The sequence below is a fragment of the Pseudochaenichthys georgianus genome, unplaced genomic scaffold, assembly GCF_902827115.2.
Source record: "Pseudochaenichthys georgianus unplaced genomic scaffold, fPseGeo1.2 scaffold_2118_arrow_ctg1, whole genome shotgun sequence".
Classification (NCBI taxonomy): Eukaryota; Metazoa; Chordata; class Actinopteri; order Perciformes; family Channichthyidae; genus Pseudochaenichthys; species Pseudochaenichthys georgianus.
Window position 1 is genome coordinate 1 of NW_027262793.1, and position 22,780 is coordinate 22,780.

The 22,780-nt window shown below is 45.5% G+C and overlaps 2 protein-coding genes across 2 annotated transcripts; one reads left to right on the forward strand and one right to left on the reverse strand.

Annotated features, from left to right (window-relative positions):
- Positions 1 to 2,760: 2,760 nt before the first annotated feature.
- Positions 2,761 to 5,254, forward strand: LOC117441892 (sodium-dependent glucose transporter 1-like). Its single transcript, XM_034077909.2, has one exon. The coding sequence runs from the start codon at positions 3,415 to 3,417 to the stop codon at positions 4,726 to 4,728; it is 1,314 nt and encodes a 437-aa protein (XP_033933800.1). The 5' UTR covers positions 2,761 to 3,414; the 3' UTR covers positions 4,729 to 5,254.
- Positions 5,255 to 5,305: 51 nt separating this feature from the next.
- Positions 5,306 to 22,419, reverse strand: LOC117441893 (DNA polymerase zeta catalytic subunit-like; the record flags this gene model as incomplete). Its single annotated transcript, XM_034077910.1, has 12 exons — positions 5,306 to 6,093; positions 6,605 to 6,820; positions 15,276 to 15,522; positions 16,096 to 16,286; positions 16,465 to 16,602; positions 16,714 to 16,828; positions 18,194 to 18,303; positions 18,530 to 18,736; positions 20,450 to 20,558; positions 21,698 to 21,942; positions 22,067 to 22,208; positions 22,301 to 22,419. Coding segments are annotated over 12 exons (1,980 nt in total), but the record flags the coding sequence as incomplete, so codon positions are not given.
- Between the last annotated feature and the right edge of the window lie 361 nt (positions 22,420 to 22,780).

Below are 22,780 nucleotides of genomic sequence, written 5' to 3' on the forward strand. Positions count from 1 at the left end.
TTAAAATACATGCCTCTATCCATCTCCATCAGATGTATATAGCACCTTTCAACGCAAGGCAATTGAAAGTGCTTTACAAAAAATGAAAGACATTAAGCATTAAAAGAAAAGTTAATAAAATAAGCATTAAAAGGACAAATACATGGATAAAAGTTACAGTGCAGTCTAAAATATGACTAGTTCAATTAAAAGCATAATAACTGAACGCTGCTTCTCCATGTTTGGTTCTGACTCTGGGACAGAAAGCTGAAGACCTGAGAGATCTGGATGGTTCATCATTTAGCAGGAGGTCAGAAATGTCTTTTGGGCCTAAACCATTCAGTGCTTTATAAACCAGCAGCAATATTTTGAAATCTATTCTCTGACACACAGGAAGCCAGTGTAGAGACTTCAGAACAGGAGTGATGTGATCCACTTTCTTAGTGTTAGTGAGGACTCGAGCAGCGGCGTTCTGAATCAGCTGCAGCTTCCTAATAGATGTTTTAGTGAGACCTGTGAAGACACCATTGCAGTAGTCCAGTCTACTGAAGATAAAAGCATGGACACGTTTCTCCAGATCCTGCTGTGACATTAGTCTTTTAATCCTAGATATGTTCTTTAGGTGATAGTAGGCTGATTTAGTAACTGTAAATCACTTACACGTGGTGTGTGTGTGTGTGTGTGTGTGTAGTGTGTGTGTGTGTGTGTGTGTGTGTGTGTGTGTGTGTGTGTGTGTGTGTGTGTGTGTGTGTGTGTGTGTGTGTGTGTGTGTGTGTGTGTGTGTTGGTTTGGTTGGGGGTAGCCAGATGTTCCTCTTTGTGCCTTTAGGCCATAAAACCCCCAATGGTCGCTCTGTGGTCTTGCTCAGATTCTCTGCCCCTCCAAAGGTCACGCCTGTGATTGACCTCGGGTGCAGGATTTTAGGAGCAGAGGAAAGGGGAGATTCCGTCCAAAATGCAAACCTCTCCATGACTTGTCTTTAAAACGTTCTTTAAGTCCTGTATTAAGTCTTCTGTTATGTAGCGGAAAATCCCATTTAAAAATGAAGAGCAAAATAGTTTAGTTTACTTCTCTGTCTGTTCGGATTTGGAAATGTTTATGATTTATTTTGTGTGCTCGTGAACGAGAGAAGGAGAAAAAAACATCTACCTTTGAACTGCAATTACTTATCTTAAAAATTGCAACATTATACTCCTTTAAAAAATTGCTCAATTCATTTAAACACATTTATTATGTGCACAATAAAACCTCAACAAGTATATTGATCCTGGCTTAACCAGCGACCTTTACTCTATTGTTCATAAGCTCAGTATTTGACAACTATTAGGATTGTAGTCATGTCTGTATAGACCAATTGTACTAGAAATAATTTGAAACAGTTTAATAAAGAATGTTAAACTATATTAAACTGTAATTGAACTTCAACGTATATCAATTATCTGATTCCAGTGGCCAGTTGGAAACAGACAATCAACAAGGTTTTCATTTTGCAGCAACAGCGCAAAAGTTTCAATTACTGTCTGACTACATTGCATTTAGCTGACGCTTTTATCCAAAGCGACTTACATTAAGTACATTCGACTAGGAAGACACAACCTTGAAGAAAACAGAACCCTATAAGTACATCAGGCCTCACAGAGCCAAGCACCTCAAGTGCTTCTCAACTGGCTATAGATAAGCCAGTCCTCATGTCTGAGTCTGGTTCTGTCTTATCTTCTTTGTTTTGGAATGTGTTCAATACATTACGTTTTTTTATTATTCATTATTACCATATAATACATAGATTTAAGAATAAATGAAACAAATAATACAACATTGAGCTGTTTGAGCTTTTCATCTTTACATTATTGTTTTATTTCTCTCAAGTCATTTAATTTTGGTGAAATAACTGAAGTTTTAGTTCATTTTACCCTGGCTGTGGACTGATTCATTATGAGTTGTTACAACGCATGCACAAGACGGCGGGTAGACAAACAAACACGAAACAATTATACAAACAAACACTGCAGTTAGACAAACAAACATAAAAACTCTCAACAACTCAGCCTGACAAAAACTCTTCCAGCCTATTTTAATCCGAATTAGGGAGACTTTCAGAGGGGCCACTAATTATGAGAGCCCTCAATACTCATAATTCTCGTGTATCAGCAAACACAGCCAAATTCAGCAATTCATACAACATTCTCAAACCACACATTGAGCACTTTCTTTAGTTCAAAAGTGTCAATAATCGCGGATAATGCTGTATGCTCCTTTTTCTGCATGCAGCTCTCCCCAGGGGGCGGAGAATCGGCACCTCAGCAGAAATGCTATTTATCCTCTGAAAACTCCTAAATTCGGCGATTTGTTTAAATACAAATCTTGCGACATTGCTTCTAATTCAGAAAATCCACTTTGCTGGTGCATCTCTCAAAAGTTTCTCTGAATATTTGTTGTGTGTAATTGCCTGGTGAGTTAATTCCAAGAAGCACACACAGAGGAGATCGATGAAATTCGATATTCCTAGGTTATCATTAGCCCCAAATATTCTCATAGTTTTCACATAAGCCGTGCTTGCTCGTAGACACCTGTCCCAGCAACAAACACGGGGAAATCGGCCAGGACCATGTCCCCTTTGACACCGATTCCCGAGGTTATGATTAGCCTCCAGATGTAAATGAGTAGAGAAACCCAAAAAAAAATGCAGCAGCTCAGTTCTCTCAGGTAATTTTAATACACCGTTGATCTCAAACGCTGGCGAGTCAATCTCAAAATAGAAATGTACTCACCAGCATCCGAAAATCTGTTGGTGTCCTGTTCGCGACGCCAATCTGTGAGAGAAACTTCTGCTCAGCAATGTTGATGGAAGAACTGGAAGCTGGAGTCCGCTTTATATCAAACACCTGAGTTTATTGAGAGCCACGGCCGGGAGCATTGGCAGGGTTCTCACACGACTTCATCATGTGATTCCCCAGCCAACACTGAAGATTACACAGAAACACAGCGCAAATCTACACAGATAATCAAGGAGGAGCCTCTGTTCGGGCCCTTTCTGATCAATAATCACAAACACATGTTGAGACCAAGGACTGATCCATTAACAACCATCTGTGCATTTGGTCACACTTCCCCTCAGGGAGGCAGGACCTTTTGACCTGTGCCCTGTGTAAACTACAAACAGGACACATAGGGAAAATACCAACAGTCTCCCATGCACAGATCGCATTAAATATTTCCTTCACAGAGACTGTAACGAATATTCGAATAATCGAATAATCGCTGGCATCCCTAACGCTAACATCTGAACACTGTCGTGGCGCACTGTATCCTAGATGAATCTGACCTCCGTTAGGTACTTTTAAACTTCAGTGAATACTTAAGAAAATAAGTTCTTATGTAGCAACTGAGTTTGTGTTTTGCTGTGTTGAAAGGGAGCCTTTCAGAAATGTGTTAACGATGGTTTTCCTGTCCCCAGTTGGTAACGTCCTCATACTGAACACGTGGGGGGAGCAGGCGGGCCCCCACATGCAGGCTCTGCACTTCAGCTTTGCAGCCGGGGCCTTCGTGTCTCCCATCATCGCCAAGCTGCTGTTTGGGTCTGACAGCAACAGCAGTGCAGGAGTCCTCGCAGCAGACTCGTCACTTCCTGTCCCCGCGGAGCAGGTCACCAGAGCGCCTGCCGCCCACACACTGATCCGCTACGTCCACAGCAGCACCCTCAAACCCATGTGGTCCTACATCGTCATTGGCTGCTTCATCTTCCTCATCTCCCTCCTCTTCTTCTTCATCCTCTCCTGTCGCAGCAGCTCGTCACGTGAAAAAGCACGCAAGACATCGGGGAAGCCCCTGTTGGCCAAACATCACACGGCTCTCATAGCCCTGCTCTTCTTCTTCTTCTTTGCCTATGTAGGTGCTGAGGACGCGTACGGCACCTTCATCTTCACCTTCGCCAAGGACTACGCCCACATGAATCAGTCCCAGGCGGCCGGGCTCAATGCCCTGTTCTGGGCTGCGTTTGCTGCCTGCAGGGGGCTGGCTATCTTCTTCGCGGCCTGCATGTACCCGGGCACCATGATCCTGCTCAGCCTGGTGGGCTCCACCCTGTCCTCCCTGCTGCTCTGCCTCTTCAGCAGGGAGCAGGTGGCGGTGTGGGCCTGCACCGGTCTGTACGGCGCCTCCATGGCCACCATCTTTCCCAGCTGCATCTCCTGGTTGGAGCAGTACACCACAGTGACAGGCCACACGGCCGCAGTCTTCGTGATGGGGGCCGCGTTGGGGGAGATGGTGCTTCCTGCTATTGTAGGCTCCCTGCTGGGACAGTTCCCGGAGCAGCCCCTGCTCATGTACCTGTCGCTCATCACCGCCACATTCACCTCCATCCTCTTCCCCGTCATGTACAAGCTGGCCTCAGCCCCCAGCAGCCAGAGCAGGAAACCCCGCGTCAGGGGCCGGCCTGATGCAGACGACAGCGAATATCGTCAGGCGCTGCTGGACTCAGGAGCCGAGGAGGAGGAGGAGGAGGAGGAGGAGGAGGAGGAGGAGGATCAGCGGAATGATGCAGACTTTGAGGTGATTGAAATGGATGACACAGCGAGTCTCATCAGTTCCCCCAGCAAGGCTCCCTCTCCCCCCGACGTCGCGGCTCCAACAGAGAGCGGCCCCCTGACGGAGGTGGCAGGCGGAGCCTCTTTCTCCAGCACAATGTCCCTGGGTGGAGAGTCCCCCAGACGCAAACTACTGCTCTCCATGGACAGAGAGAAGAGAGACTGAGGCCCTCTAGCCCTCACTGAACAAAAGGATTAGCATTCAATGAAACACTCAGTCTGAGCGGAACCTGTGCAGCTCAGAAACCATCCTCAGCGTGACGACTCGGCTCCTTTGAAGCATATTTCTCCTCGAGGTTTGAAAATAGACACAGCATGGATTCTCTTCAGGGAGTCTGTCGGCCTGCTCCCTCCACAGAGCGGCCAGAGGACCCAGGACTCGCAATGCAGTGCCTTGCTCAAGGACACACAACTACAATAATGAAAAGTATGTTTCCAATGTGTTGCACCGCTGCAGTGTTTTCACTAACAGCAGGACAGGATGTGATGATAGCTGTAAGATTTGAATGAAGTGGATTTAGTTGTGGTCGTGTTCGGGAACGTGCTGTGCTCTATGGATCTCTACATCCTGTGTCGTCACTGCCAACGTGTTTCTATAACTGAATCATTGACAGAAGACATTTGATTACATTTTATTATATCAATCTCAAACCTCCACCTACAGCAATGTCCATTAAAAACAAACAAGAACACCTCCTTCATTCATATCTTTTACATTTATACAAATACACAGATCCTGTATGGCTGTTTGCAGAATTGAAGATTGGATCTCAACATGGTTTAATTCTTTTGCGCAGAAAATGGAAAATGTTCACTTGACCACATATGCACAAGGAAACAATAAACTCTTTATGACATCAATTATCAAAATACAGTATTGCAACAGTCCCAGATTCGTAGAAAAAACAAAATAGTTTCCAGTTCCTACACTGTAGAGTACAAAGTGTCATGTCTGCCAAATGAACATCAGTACAATCATGAAAAGTGGCATCCTCAAACAGAATGCACAATAACAGTATTGATGCATTCGTGGCTGGAGCTTTATGAGATTAGAGACGGAGCTCGACAGGAACTATCGACACAAAGACTGCAGTCCATACAATATGAAGGGAAATCTATTAGTGGTCTGAATGTAGTGAGTTCTGGAGATTAGTGAGGAGCTCCTTCACATTGCTACGAGACACAACAGGTCATTGTGCATCAGATCCAGGGTCAGCTTCACTCGCAGCAGCTTATGCAGACACACAGTCAAACGAACAACAGTCACAAGACACATGAAGACCCACCAGGGCTCAATGAAACCTTTACAACTGAGTGGACAATTAAACACTGATATGGGGAAGGGGGGGGGCAGCACATAGCACCAAGTGAGCAGGAAGCCGGGAGCCAATCAGAACTGCTCCAGCAGCTGCCGCAGGTAGGGGGCCTTGGAGATCTGTCTGTTGACCCGGGACAGCTTGTAGAGGACAGGGCAGTCCAGGGACACACAGGACACCTGCCGCTCGGCACTGCCAGTGCAGTTCCTACACACCTGGACACACACACACACACACACACACACACACACACACACACACACACACACACACACACACACACACACACACACACACACACACACACACACACACACACACACACACACACACACACACACACACACACACACACACACACACACACACACACACACACACACACACACACACACACACACACAGTCTTATTACACGGTAGAAGCTCTTGAGTGCAAGATATCAAAGCGATCTGATAATAGCCTCATCCAGCCATCAAGCTAACCGTCTTATGACAGTTATGATCAAAGGTCGCTTCAAACAGACTTGTACACATTTAATTTGTTTTATATCAAAACACACAAACTCTCAACATTAATACATTCATTGTTTGAAATGTTACATGAAAGAAAAAGAGGAGCTTTAAGAAAACTTAGGTCATTATTTTAAATTAATAGTACCTTTTCTTATAAAAAACACATTGGAAAAATGATTACTCCCTGTGTTTTTGCTGGGCGGGGGTCTCACCTTCAGCAGCTGCTCCTGCTGTCTCTCCCATTGTCTCATGTCCTGGTGGAGTGTGACTGCGACGCGCTGCGGCTCGGTGCGGCACCGCGAACACACACCGAGCTGGGTCAGCTCGTCACACACGGGGCAGTGAAGCGTGGTGAAGTACTGCGAGATAGTCCCCTTCCTCCCAACCTCATCTCCCCCCACCACCGAGAAGCAGGAAGCCTTCTGGATCTGTGTGCAGACAATCAAGCATGAGTGGTGTGTTTATGCAAGGCAAGGCAAGTTTATTTATATAACACCTTTCAACACAAGGCCATTCAAAGTGCTTTACAAAAAATGAAAGACATTAAGAAAATGGCATTTAAAATCAGTCATTAAAAAGAAAAGATAATAAAATAAACATTAAAAGAAGAAATACATGGATAAAAGTTACAGTGCAGTCTAAGATATGAATAGTTCAATTAAAAGCAGCGACAAAAAGAAAAGTCTTCTTGCTGGATTTAAAAGTAGTAAGAGTTGCAGCGGACCTGCAGGTTTCTGGGAGTTTGTTCCAGATGTTTGGAGCATAATAACTGAACGCTGCTTCTCCATGTTTAGTTCTGACTCTGGGACAGAAAGCTGACCAGTCCCTGAAGACCTGAGAGATCTGGATGGTTCATCATTTAGCAGGAGGTCAGAAATGTATTTTGGGCCTAAACCATTCAGTGCTTTATAAACCAGCAGCAGTATTTAGAAATGTATTCTTTGACACACAGGAAGCCAGTGTGAAGACTTCAGAACAGGAGTGATGTGATCCACTTTCTTAGTGTTAGTGAGGACTCGAGCAGCGGCGTTCTGAATCAGCTGCAGCTTTCTAATAGATGTTTTAGTGAGACCTGTGAAGACACCATTGCAGTAGTCGAGTCTACTGAAGATAAAAGCATGGACACGTTTCTCCAGATCCTGCTGTGACATTAGTCTTTTAATCCTAGATATGTTCTTTAGGTGATAGTAGGCTGATTTAGTAACTGTTTTAATGTGACTGTTGAAACTCAGGTCAGAGTCCATGACTACACCTAGATTTCTGGCTTTATCTGTTGTTTTGAACATTGCAGACTGAAGCTCAGCGCTCACTTTTATACGTTCTGACTTGGCTCCAAAAACCATTACCTCAGTTTTATCTTTGTTTAATTGGAGAAAGTTCTGACACATCCAGTCATTGATTTGTTCAATGCACTTACTCAGTGTTTGAATTGGAGCATAGTCTCCTGGTGAAATTGTTACGTAAATGTGTGTGTCATCCGCATAGCTATGGTAACTTATGTTGTTGTTGTTTTTCATTATCTGAGCCAGTGGTAGCATGTAGATGTTAAAGAAAAGAGGCCCCAAGATGGAGCCTTGAGGAACCCCACATGTCATATTTGTCAACTCAGATGTGTATTTACCTATAGAAACAAAGTTGTTTCTGTCCTTTAAGTAGGATTCAAACCAATTTAGAACTGTTTCCGAAAGTCCCACCCAGTTTTCCAGTCGGTCGAGTAATATGCTGTGGTCAACAGTGTCAAACGCAGCACTGAGATCTAATAATACTAACACTGAAGTTCTGCCACTGTCTGTGTTTAAGTGGATGTCATTAAAGACCTTTACAAGAGCAGTCTCAGTGCTGTGGTTTGGACAAAGCCTGACTGGAACACATCAAAACAACTATTTAAATGCAAGAAATTACTCAACTGTTGAAAAACAACTTTTTCAATGATTTTACCTAGAAATGGCAGGTTTGATATGGGCCTGTAATTGTTCATTACTGAAGCATCTAGATTATTCTTTTTTAAGAGCGGTTTGATGACTGCAGTTTTCAGGGCCTGTGGAAAAATACCTGAGCGAAGAGATTTGTTTACTATATGAAGTAGATCTGAGGCCATGCAACGAAAAACATCTTATTGGAATAATATCAAGGCAGCAGGAGGAGGATTTCAGAAGTTGAATAATGTCCTCTAGCTTTTTATCATTAATCTGATGGAATTGTGTCATGGTGTTTTAATTGATATTAGGTGGACACAGAGACAACACATTTGCTGTTCCTGATGCAGAGGCATTGACTGCTTGTCTGATTTTCTGAATTTTGTCAGTGAAGGTGGATAGAAATTCAGAGGCTACTGACACTGGGGGGTTAGTTAGTCTGTCGACGGTAGCAAACAAGGCACGTGCGTTGTTTTTGTTTTTGGTAATGATGTCAGAGAAGAAAGACTGTCGTGCGTTTTTCAATTCCAAATTATAAAGGCCAATTCTCTCTTTATAGATTTCAAAGTGAACCTGGAGATTTTATTTTTCGCCACCTGCGTTCAGCTTTTCGACATTCTCTTTTTTCTGCTCTCACGGTCATGGCCTTTCTCCATGGAGATATGTTCTTCCCAGTCACTTCCTTTACCCTAGTTGGAGCAATGGCATTTATAATCTATCTATCTATTGAATTAAAATGATCTACTAGCTAATTTACTGAGATGTTAGCAGGGGCAAGTGTGGAAGAAAAATTCTGAGTAAACATTTCCCTAGTATTTTCAGTTAAATATCGCTTTATGGTTACCTCTTTTTGAAAAAAATTGTGAACAGAAATAGAGCTCTCAAAGAAAACACAGGAATGGTCAGACAGTGCAACATCAGTCACCACAACTTTAGAGATATTCAGACCCTTTGAGATAATTAAGTCCAGAGTGTGCCCCTTATTGTGCGTGGGCTCCGTCACATGCTGAGTCAGTCCATAGCTATCAAGAACACAAAACATGGATGTTAAAATCACCAACAATGACTAGACGGTAGGGTTGCCAGAAACTGACCATGATCAAAATCGATTATTCGGCAGCCCTGGCGAATAATAATCGATTATTCGACCCCCCCGCACGGGAGAAAAAAAAAAAAAACTCAGACAAAAGGAATTCCGTTGTTTTCTTTACTAGAACATGTTTAAACGGTACAAACAACAAACAAGCATGTCATCACAACGACGTGGCCTTGAAGTGAAGTTGGTAATGGCCAGCTGTGCTGCGTCTTTCTCTGTAACCTCTTTGGCGTGCTTCGCACTCAAATGCGAACGCATTATTGAGGTTGAGCTGTGATAGACCAACGTCTTTTCGCAGAGCTTGCATTTAACTTCCTTTGGACTTGTATGTTCGAAGTAGTTCCACAAGGAGGAACTCTTTTTACCTGCCGGCTGCCGCTTTGTTCATCTTTAGTCGCACGTGTGAGGGAGAGGGGGGGTGGGGGCGGGGTCGGGGTCGGTGTGTAGCGTGCTGCAGCAGCAGTCTGCTCTGCAAGCAGGCTTCCTCCAAGTTTACAGTAAAACAAACTGGTGGTGTGACCAATGGCCATTTACAATTATTAATACTATTACTATTATTAGCATATATATATTTTAGAGCCGGGACTCGATTAAAAAAATTAATCTAATTAATTAGAGGCTTTGTAATTAATTAATCGAAATTAATCGCATTTTTAATCAAATATACATATTTGACCTGAGAACAGTGAGAAGCAATTTTCACATGGATTTTACTCCAAGCGGTCTACAGTCGAGCCCAATCCAGTGAGCCAGGGAGCTGGTTATTCTCTCAGACGTGGACCTACTTATCCTGGCCCTGAAACCAGTCATCTGGTTGAGTGTGGGTTGGGTCAGGGTGTGGTTCCTTGCACTCGGAGTCGGGCTAACGTCCACGCTAGCTGCTACATGCTTTGCATTTAGGTGATACTTTAGGCTTGATGAGCTGCGGTGATATGCAAATTCTTTTTTGCATAATTTGCACACAACCGTGCTCTTATCAACGCTTCCATCTGTCCGTTTTTTAAAACAAAATGTCCCATCCACGGGGCCGACCAAAGCGGTCTCATCAGCTTGTTCGTTCATGTTTGACTATTGTTCACCGTGGTTTGTTGTTGTTTGAAGTCCCATGCTGAAGTCATGAACGTTAGTTGGTGCTCCAGTATAATCGGTACGCCTGAAACTCATCCAGTGAGAAACGTTCCGCTGTGCAAAAATAAGTGCGATTAAAATGCGTTAATTTTTTTAAAGCGTTAATTTTTGTGTAATTAATTAATCTTAATTAACGCGTTAAAGTCCCGGCCTTAATATATTTATATATATTTTGGTTGAAACTAAGCCAGAAAAAAAAAAATACATAAATAAAAAAAAATATATAAATAATAAAAAAAAAATATATAAATAAAATCGATTTTTAAAAATAATATTCGATTATGGAGACTGTAACGAATATTCGAATAATCGCTGGCATCCCTACTAGACGGTCAAAGTCAATACACACTATAGACAGCAGTTCAGTAAAGTCATCAAAAAAGCTTGCACAGTATTTGGGTGGCCTATAGATATTTAGGAACAGAGCTCGAGAGGAGCATTTCAGCTGAAGGGCCACATATTCAAAAGAAGCAAAGTTTCCATACGATGTCTTCCTGCATTGAAGGGAATCATTGAACAGAATAGCAACTCCACCCCCTTTCTTATGCATTTCTTTCTTTCCTGACTCATAAAACTAAAGTTGGGAGGGGTTGATTCGATAAGAACAGCTGCACTGTATTTTGTTCAATCCATGTTTCTGTTAAAAACATAAAATCAAGATTGTGCTCGGTGATAAAATCATTGATTAAAAATGTTTTTCCTGCCAAAGACCTGACATTTAATAAAGCTAGTTTAAGTTTGTTGAACACACTATCAGTCAGGTTTTTTGTAACAAGCTGTGGCTGACATGGAATCACTTCTAAATTTGATAAACTCACACAAACGTTTGAGCACTTCCTGTTTCTAAGCTGATTCACCGCTCTCAATCTATTACCTATCAACACAGATATCGGCAAAGCTACAGGCAGGCAGGGCCCCGGCATGTCCTGGAAAGAGTTGAGAGTACCATACGCCCTTGAGCCTGGACCCGGCAGATATCAGTAAGAGTTTGCTGCGTTTTGTACACACACATCCCTATCAGGCTTCGGAGACTGCAGATGCTTTCTTGAAGGGAGGGGAGGTGGTTGACGTAGGCACGGTGATGGAGACGGGGGAGATGGTGCGGGGTTAGAGGACATGCTGCCAGGGTGGGGAGGTGGTTGACGTAGGCGCGGTGATGAGGACGGGGGAGATGGTGCGCGTCTCTGCGGTGATTTTGGTGGGCGTCGTTGAGGAGCGGGGTAGAGGACATGCTGCCAGGGGGGGGAGGTGGTTGACGTAGGCGCGGTGATGAGGACGGGGGAGGTGGTGCGCGTCTCTGCGGTGATTTTGGTGGGCGTCGTTGAGGAGCGGGGGTAAAGGACATTCTGCCAACCCTGCGTATCGCCTTAGTTTGGTCTTTGAACTCCAGGAAGGAATCGGTGCCAACCCTCTGTATCTCCTTCGCGTGTTCAGCGATCTCCAGGAGGGTGGGCGAGGGTGAAAGGGTGAACGGAGAGTAGAGAGAGCTGTGGGGTGAAGGAAGAGTATCCTCAAAGGCGGTGACAGGGGGGGGGTGACGGGCAGTGGAGACTCCTCCATGTGTTTCATAGGTCTCCCATAATCAGAACATTCCTCAGGCGGGTGCAGTGATAGATCTTCAAGGTTTTCTGCGCGATGTGTTGTGTCTTTCTCCTGTTTTGATTCCTCTTGCCGCTTGTCCTTGGCAGAGGGAACAGATTGATGACGCAGGCAGTTGAATATGTTAGAGATAAACAATTTCACTCCTGACTTGTTCAGGCAAACTCCATTTGCCTTGAAAAGATGTCTGCGATCCCAGAAAAAATTTAAGTTGTCAATAAAATGGACAGAATGGTCAGTACAGGCAGTTGAAAGCCAGGTGTTCAGTGCAAACAGTCTGCTGAATCTCTCCACTCCTCTTCTGACTGGCGGTAGAGGGTCACTGATGAACACCTCTGCATTTAGAGAGCTGGCAGTTTCCAACAGACATTTAAAGTCTTCTTTCAGCACTTCTGACTCTTGTTTCACAACATCATTTGTTCCAATGTGCAGAACCACATTCTTCACAGTCGGATGTTCTGCCCCAATATGCAGGATCTTCTCAGCCAAGTCAGAGACCACATCCTGGGGAAAACAGAGTACTTTGATGTTGTTCTTACTACACAGACCTTTTACATCTCTTACAGCAGAGTCACCCACAATCAGAGTTTCAGGCCCAGTCGTTAGCTTTCCCTCTAGCCTTTTACTTTTGGAGGGGTTGAAGAGGCGCTCTTCCTGGGTGATAACAATGCAGGCCAGCCGGTCGATCACAGATTTCAGAGCGCTGGGCTCTGCCTGTTATCCGTCCTCCCAAATCCCATGGAAATTATTTACTCTTCGGCTTTGCACCCAGAGAGTTCCAGGGAGGACTACCACTTGTAGATTTATTACCCGGTACACAGCCCTCCTGTTCCTTGGAATCCTTGTAGCTGCTAACTAACTGTGAGTTAGCATACCCGTTGTCAGGGTTGGGTTGTAACGGAATACATGTAACGGCGTTACGTAATCAGAATACAAAAATCAAGTACCGTACTTTTCGGACTATAAAGCGCACCTACATATAAGCCGCCGCAGCAGCTAAATTGTCCGTCTGTCTTGCTCTCGTTCTGTCTCTCGGTTCCACTTTTACTTTGGCGCGCTACCTGTCTCACTCTTTTCCGGCCTCCAGCTTTTCCTGCTGGAGCCCGCTGCTTAAAGGTGGCGGGCGCGGACCGGTCATCGAGCCCATAGGGTTAAAGGTGGTTAATTTTACCTGTAAAATCCATAGATTTAGGAGGTTCCCTAGTGGCCGTTAGCTGTACAAAAAAAATGGGGAAAAAAGTTGCGGCTTATAGTCCGAAAAGTACGGTAACTGTATTCAGCTCGCGTTACATTTGAAAAACGAGTAATCTGATTACAGTTACTTTCGTAAACCTGAAGTGAATACATTTTGGATTACTTATTGGTGGAAAGATTTCCTCACAACATTTAATATTCATTATTAAAAGGTACAGCCGAATCATCACAGCGCACAAAAAGTTTTACCGCCGCAGATGGACCAAAAAAGGGAGTGTTTGAAAAAAAGGGGCGGGTCCGCTCAGTGAAACAATAACAACGAAACATGGAGGAACAAAAGTCTGCGTTTAAGTCGTGTGCGTGTAGAGGTGTGTGTGGTTAAAACACATCAGCCTGCGGTCGCTCTTTAGCCTTATGATTCTGAAGGTAAACACAGCGAAGGCGGTGCGTGAAAGGCACGGCACGCTCGTCTTCTCAGAGGCTGAGTTAACCCTCCCGCTGCCTCCTGGCGCTGCAGAGATGTCATGAAGTGAAGGAGGTGTTCCTTCTATAAAACAGCTGTGGGCAGCAGATACTGCGAGTGTCACGGACATGAATTCATAGATCAAGGCAGACTGGTGCACACACTCTCCTGTTTTGCCGATCCGGTGCTTAAACTATAGCTTTACACCCCTGGCCGAAATGTCCTTAAAATGAAGTCCGAGTTCGACATTTTAATTCATGTCCTGCCGACACTGGCAGGACAGAAGGCGACACGCCCGTTCTAAGCCGTGTCCTTCACTCACTCCTCATATCCCAAGCTGCATCCCCAAAAAGTGTATTATGTTGTTACATCGTTTCAGATGTGCTCTTGATAAGCCATTAAAACAGTAAAACACGTTCAGTTTCCTTTTGCTTTTTGTGTCTCCTGTTCACCAAAACATCCATCTGTGATGGAAAAATAAAGTAATCCAAAAGTAATCTGATTACGTTACTTTTTTAAGACACGTAACTGTATTCGGATTACTTTCAGAGCCATGTATTCAGTAATCAGTAACTGATTACATTTACAAAGTAACCCTCCCAAGCCTGCCCGTTGTCCATTCTTTTGCAACACTGGTAAAGTGATGTCATTCCAACCTAGTCCATTCACTTCCACGTTGACTTCCAACCGTTGCATTTTCATTTCCAACACAGCCATCTTCTGTAGAAGTTTGTGGAAGTCATCTGTAGAGAACGGAGGCATTTTGCTGCCAACTAGCTTAAGCTAAATAGGATGCAGTGCCAGGCTTTAGCTGTTGCTAGGCCACGCTACTGTAAGACTGAGGTCGTCGTAAACATATTGAAATATGGCTGAGATCCTCCGTCTATTTACGAAGATGAACTGTCCCAGTGATAAGTTAATGTCCAGGAGCCGCTGCTCGAAGTTTTCAGAAAAGAAAAACCGCATAAAAAAGTAAGCAGAGGCAAGAGCAAGCAGAAAAGCGCCTGCACTGTAAGAAAGCTGCAGATCTAAATCTTAACATGGAAGACAACACAACATTATTAAGATCATTTAGAAAGAAGATAACGGCAGCCTTACGAGTAAGATCATACTGTAAATAGTTCAATGCAATCAATGGTCATTAATCATTTTCCTTAGCTTCACCAGCAGAGGGCGTGTGTGCTCCGTCAGGACACACACTGCAGCTTGATGAGTCTCACTTAACACATTCTCTTCCTCCTTTGTTCTCTCTGCACTCAATACCCTGAATGGACTGCAAACACCATCCGGAAGAATGCTTTTATTTTGAAGGAGATAAGCAACAGACCCCTGGCATGCTCATCAGTCATTTATTCGTCAAACTCCATGCCATTTCTTCTTCTCTACGTTGATGTGGCTTTTCTAGCATCATCACTCATTCGCACTGCTCCTATGTTGCAGAGGTCAGATAGAAAAACATTTTGGAATCTCATCTCCCGCCGTCTCACCCTGGGCAGCTCCTGGTACCAGCTGAACACGTCCACTCCGATCAGCTGGAACATGCGGGCCAGTGGGGGCAGGATCTGCTTGGTGATGTAGTAGGTGGCATTGAGGCGGAGGCCGGGGTCCTGCAGCACCTCCAACGGCCGGCGCACCAGCTGGATGAGGGGCAGGCCGGGCATCCCGTACACGATGACGTAGGGAACGCGCTCGCTCACACGGGGCTCCAGACGCCGGTCGTACGCCATCATGCGCCTGAGACAGATGGAGACAGATGGAGACAGATGGAGACACTTGACAAACCATATCAGGACTTTTAGACTGCCCTGTGTCTGTCGGGAAATATGACACTAAATAAATCATTTGTAAAACATTCAGCACCATCTAGAATCCACCTAGCTGATAAACAGGAGATAAACTAGAGCTCATGACTGACGCTGGATACTTCCTCTTACCATGTCTTCTTTGGAATCTGATTTTTCTCACCCATTAAGAGATGGGTTGCCTAGCAACAGACTCAGGTACTATACATACAGGCTAGTGCAGCCAGACAATGAGCACTGTAGGGGCTGGGGGAGTAATTGGATTCACACATTCTCTGTCTTTTGGTGAGACATTCGTCTGCATGTGCTGTCCCACCCACCCACCCACCCCACACACACACACACCCACCCACCCACCCACCCACCCACCCACCCACCCACACACACACACCCACACCCACACCCACACCCACACACACACACACACACACACACACACACACACACACACACACACACACACACACACACACACACACACACACACACACACACACACACACACCTGCTGAGCTCCAGGGCGGGGACGCAGGCTCCGGGCCGGTACGAGCTGCTGCCCCGGTACTCCTTGGCGAAGGTCAGGTCCTGCATGCTGGCCCGGCCGTCCAGAACCTTCATGCACTGATGCTGCACAAACCGCTTCACCTGGCTGATGTCCCGGCTCTCAAACAGCAGCTTGATGGAACGCTCCAGAACCTGGACCACAATCATGACAGGACGAGTGAAGAGAGTAAACATGAGAGCGGTTAATGCAAACACTCAACACCCCCCAGCCTGACTGACACGTGTGCAGCAGTCTGAGTGAACAAGAGCGGGAAGAAATCTGGCAAGGCTGTGATTGGTGTAGAGGCCAGTCCGGAGGTTTGCCTGTCACCTTGGAAACAGCAGGGCAGCCGTCGCGGCGCACTGTCTCGATCCCTTTGGCATCAAACACAGGCTCCTTTTGGTCCAGGCTTTCGTACATGTAGCCCACATACCGCTTCTTTGTCTGCAACACGCAGGGAAGGTACACCTGGGAACACACACACACACACAGATCAATATACATGTCTGGCTGTGTGCATGTGGCTGTGTGCATGTGGCTGTGTGCATGTGGCTGTGTGCATGTGGCTGTGTGCACTACCTTCTCAAACTTGAGCTTGACAGGCTTGGGGTTGGTTGCGGTCACTGCCTCAGCGATCTCGTTGCCAATCTTGAAAGCCTGCTCTTTGGTGGCTCCCTTCAGCAGAACAAACAGGCTGCGACACACACACACACACACACACACACACACACACACACACACACACACACACACACACACACACACACACACACACACACACACACACACACACACACACACACACACCACACACACACACACACACACACACACACACACACACACACACACACACACACACACACACACACACACACACACACACACACACACACACACACACACACACACACACACACACACACACACACACACACACACACACACACACCCTGTCAGAGGTCACGCCGTTGTGAAGGACACAACAAAGGACATCTCTGGCAACAATTACAAACAACCATGAGACTTCATAAAGAAAGGAAACAACAATGTGACAGAGTGCTGCTCAGAGAACATCTGCATTCACAATGTTCCTCAGTGAAAGTAGAAAAGTATTCTCATCAAAAGACAGTGAAAGTAGTCGTTGTGCAGATTGGTCCATTTCAGAATAATATATCTGATGTTTTATAATGATTGATCATGAAAGTGTTCTCAGAGCTGGTGAAGGTGCAGCTAGTCTGAAGTACTTTGTAGACTGCAGGGTAGCTGGTGAAGGTGCAGCTAGTCTGAAGTACTCTGTAGACTGCAGGGTAGCTGGTGAAGGTGCAGCTAGTCTGAAGTACTTTGTAGACTGCAGGGTAGCTGGTGGAGGTGCAGCTAGTCTGAAGTACTTTGTAGACTGCAGGGTAGCTGGTGGAGGTGCAGCTAGTCTGGAGTACTTTGTAGACTGCAGGGTAGCTGGTGGAGGTGCAGCTAGTCTGGAGTACTTTGTAGACTGCAGGGTAGCTGGTGGATTTACTCCAGGTGGAACTAAAGTCTGATTCAACACTTGATTAGATTTCACATCCTTCATCTGTGAAGTAACTAAAGGTATTAAATACATGTAGTGGGTAAACTTACACGTTACCTCTGAACTGTAGAGGAGTAGAAGTACAAAGAAACAACACATTGAAATACAAGTATCTCAAAATTGTAATTAAGCACAGTACTTGAGTAAATGTACTTAGTTACTTTACACCACTGAACATCAGACTCCTCGACATCAGCAACCAAGGACCTGAGGCTGACAAGAGTGGGAAGGGAAGCAAACCTCCCAGCGGCCACGACAGCTAGAAGGTGATTGTGGTGCTAGTGGTGAGCGGCCTTCTTCTTCTGAACCACAGTGCTTCTACTTGACAATACAGTGTCTGCATGTGAATGGGGGGGGGGGGGGGGTGCAGCCTGAACTTCACAGTTGCCATTACGTTGTATGATAGAAATATAGAGTAGGGGTCCCCAGCACATAGACCCTGCCGGATGCTACATGCTACAAAGTGCTGCTCAGCTGGAGGATGCCTACCTGTCCGTGTCTCCGTACACGACGCGCGCGCCCCATTTCTTGGTGTCATTGACCATCTTGATGGCTCTCTCCAGGGTCTCTCTGGCTTTGTGGACGATGCTGTCTCCCACCTGGAAAAGACGGGAGACGTTAATACATGCTGCTGCACCAGCTGGAATGCATGTTGATGCAGTGGTTCTGTAGGAATGTCTTTCACTCCAGACCAGGAAGCCACTGCACGGATCAGCAGAGATCTGCAAGCACACTAGAAACATGTGCTCCATGTATTTCACATCGTTAGAAGCACGACAGCTGGTCCCAGTGCGGACAGCCGCCAGGCGGCTTCATTGCGCTTACCTCCACGCAGGGCATGCGTCCAGAGTAGTTGGCGGCGGTGTATCCGAAGGTCACGTTGGCGATGAGCTTGAGGCCCAGCTGGCGGGCGTGCAGCAGCTTCATCAGGGCTTTGTCCTGCTTGTACGTCTTCATGGACTGCTTCACCATGATCCTGGTGTTCAGGATCTCCTCCAGCATGCTGGGCAGGATGCCTCTACGCACTGAGGACTACACACACACACCAAGGCCTGATCAGGAGCAGGAAGTCTACATTCACATGGAGTGCCTCAACACGCTTTCATGTGGTCAGGTCAGTGTGGCGGACATCTTGGCTAACTGCTCCATTCGTCTTCAGGCTCGTGCAGAGGGTGGCGAGGGGCAGGGACCCAGAAAGGGAACACACTGGAGATTTTGGTTTCTTTCACATAAATCTATTCCTGGAATAACTACTTTGTGAAAGTTTTAAGGGATATTAAATGTATGTATTTAAATATACTATTACTATGTGCCAACAAATGTGTTAAAAGTCATTCACATATCATGTTATAATTAGGCACAACATTATTAAAGCAAAACATAAGCTTTGGCCCCTAATTTATTGGTAGTTGTCTGTCTGACTGTTGTTTTTGTTTTACTCCTGTTTCTTCTGTAAAGCGGCCGTGGGTCCCCTGAAAGGCGCTATATAAATGTAAGTTATTATTATAATTATTAATGTGTATTAGCTACAGTTTATTTTGTTGCTTTATGTTAGACAATGCCTGCACACACTGATTTTTAAAGCCACCCTTGAGGTCTATCTGTGCACGTGCCTGCTCTCTATAGTCATTATGGAGGTTGTATATTTATTAACACATTGAGTGGTGTTAATATGTAGTCTACAGTTATTGATATACATAGGGTGGACACACAGCTAAATACATGTACATGTTGGCTGTGTGAACCAACGAGGATACCCCTTGCCGCTGAACAGACCCAGCTGTGTCCTGACCTCAGACCTTTGTTCAGGCAGGCTTTCATATGCAGATGGTTCACAGTTGAAAATGAACTGCATTACATTATTCTTCAAATGTAGCAGCAACACTCCAAAGGCACTTTGACATTCAACATTAGTATTGTTTCATGTGTGAGTATATCAAGTATACTGAGTTCCTGTGCAGTGTAGCATAAAGATTCATTTAGAATACATGCATGTACAGTTACGGAGCGTCCACACTACAGCTTCAAAAGAAGCTTGGAGCTGGGCGTGTCTGGAGCTTGGGGATTTTATTCGAGCAACACGACCAACAACCAATCACATGAATCTCCCGCCCCCGACATACAAAGCAAAAACCCCCGGGGATTGTATGGGAGCAATATATATATATATATATATATATATATATATATAAACTCCCCAAACAGGCGAAAACCTACCAGTTCCACCCACTGTCTCTGCCACCTCCCTCCATGCTGGTTCCTCCGGTTTGTATCCCGGTAGGTGAAGAGGGTCTGGTCATACAAAACCGGGTGATTTGCTACGGCGATAGTTAGTTTCTCCTCCGACTTGTTTTGAAATATAGAAATGAACGGCGGGATATCTCTCCCAGCTTAGACGCGGTTTGATTGGCTACGGCTTCAGCTGTCAGATTTTGGGAAACGGGATTTGATTGGCTGGCGCTGGCTACTCCGGCGTCAGAAGTTGAACATTGTTCAACTTCTGACGCCGGAGACGGACCGCTCTGCTACCCACAATTCAGTTCGGCGAAAAGCGAGGCAATGTGACGTCACCCCATTCAAAGTGAATGGGCAGACGCGTTGGAAACCGTTTTTGAAGCTGTCGAAGCCGTAGTGTGGACGGCCCGTTAGTGTGCAGTTTATAGAAAAGGAATAGCGAGATGCTTGGCCTCGGCAGCAGCATTTCCAGAACAACATTGAGTGACAGGTCCTCAGAGGGGCGGGTACCTTGATGAAGACGATGCCATTGGGGGACACGGTGATGTCATTGCGCAGCTGGTAGAGGAGGTCCGGGGGCACTCGTAGGGAGGTGCAGCCAAACCTGAACTCATCGGGCCTGAAACAGAAGCACACCGGTGTCAGAGGGACAGAGGGAATGTATACACATATCTGGGCTGTCAACCGTTTGGAAAATGTAATCGCGTTAATCTCCATAAATATGCTGTGATTAAGTATGAATAATGATCACAAGTATAAAATACTAGTATCTACTTGTATTTTGGGGAGATATAAAAGAAATACATGTGTGACACTGCAAAGACCTGCACACCAACTTCACTGGGACAACCTTTATTGATGAAAACATTTAGTCAAATCAGTATTTTATTCACAAATCACTCCGCACTTCTTAGTTTGGTAGCTGTTATTGAACACAATTATATTCTGCATTGTTCTTGCATCCACACGTTAGTTCTGTGGTGCCATTTGAGGATTCACGCTGCCCCAGTCCCTCTGATGTTCACTGCACCCCGCCTGTGGGACCAACCACACAGTCTGTGTCCAACACATGTCCTGCAATACATCTGCTACAGCGGCTCACTGCTTGTACAAGTACATAAATAGTATTTTATACTAATAGTACCCGCCTCGGCCACCCAGTGGCACGTCAGGCCGTTGTGTCCTTGGGCAAGACACTTTACCCGCATTTGCTCCTGTGGGTAAAGTCCACAGTAGTGACAGTAACATGTCTAACATGTGTAATCTGTACTTGTAGAGTGCTTTGAGCTCCTGTAAAAGCGCTCTAATACAAAATGTAATACATTATTATTATTATTTTCAGTAGAAAAAGCAGCAGAACTGAAATGAACATTTCTAAACGATACCGATGGAATCGAAATGTTGGTACCCAACCCTATATATATATGTAATTAAAACAATCCAGCATAATGTGATGTGCTGAGAATACAAATCATAAAGGTCTGTGTGTCTGGCATTGCTCTTTTGTATACCTTGGAGTAGTACAAATATGATGTAGAAAATGTTCATGTCTCCTGCTGTTGCTACGCAACTACAGTTGGTAGGTGAAACAAATATATATATAATGGAAGTTCTCTCTGAGCTGTGAACACCACACAGTCTGCTCCATGAAAACATAATGAGGCAGGTAAGGCAGACATGCAGCCTAAGCCAAGTGTGTGTGTGTGTGTGTGTGTGTGTGTGTGTGTGTGTGTGTGTGCGCGCTTGTCATGCGCTTACGTTCCCAGGCTGTCCACGTGGCCCAGGCAGGTGGAGTAGCAGTAGTTATACGCTATGACGATGGAAGGATAGAGAGACTGGAAGTCCAGCACCACCACTGAGTTGCTGTAGAAGCGCGACTCGGGCTCCATCACCAGGGCGATGCACTGAGGGGCCCTCTGCTGGGCCCGCTGCTGGACGCTGGGGGTGACAGGGATGTAGTTCAAGGGCTTGGCCACACGGAGCATCATGGACTCAACACGGTACTGAAAGAAGAAAACAGAAGGACATAGAATAGTTTAGTGTTGTAGTTATTACAGAATGGTATTGGACAGCTGTTGAGGTATGACAGAGTGTGGGTGAAGAGTGACGTTTGTGTGGGTCCTGTACCTGTGATCCTCGGGTCAGAACGTGTAAGAACTGAATCCCAAACACCCGGGCCAGCTCGCTGGTTCTGCCGATGACATCCTGCTGCTGGAGGAGCTGCATGGTGCCCCGGACCCGGCTCACATAGTGGTCCACCGCCTTCCACCTGCCATACACACATGTTGATAGAGAGATGAAAACATTCAAACAATAAAACATGTCCACAGTTGGGGTGAATTGTGTGTTGTTGGCACAGACCTGTAGAGGTGTGTGTTGTGGTCGAACCAATCGGACAGTGTGCGGGGGGTGTACAGGGGGAAGCGCTGGTGGAGGAAATGGAAGGCCACGTTCTCAAAAGTGTAGTTGTTCAACGCCGCCTGAAGGACGGAAATAAAAAATCGATCATTAATCTTTCAGAAAGACTTTCAGTGAGGCTTTGATTCCTTTGCTGATGTTGTTGCAGCTCAACGTGTATGTGTGTGTCAGGGTTTCCGTTAGCCGGTAATTACCGGTTTTTAGCTGGTAAAACGTATTAAAAACCGGTAAATTCAAATCCTGCCGGTCAAAATGTCTGGTAATAATTAGGGATGCTCCGATCGATTGGCCGCCGGTCATTATCGGCCGATATTCACTCTATAGTTTAATCGGTGCTCTCTATAAAGGCCGACCAGGAGGCTGGGTCTGATCGATATGGACATAAACGCGAGTGAAGTTTAACCGGACGTGAGGGAGAGAGGG

Excerpts from the sequence above, each read along its gene's own strand:
- LOC117441892 (XM_034077909.2), top strand. The coding sequence starts at position 3,415 with ATGGTTTTCCTGTCCCCAGTTGGTAACGTCCTCATACTGAACACGTGG.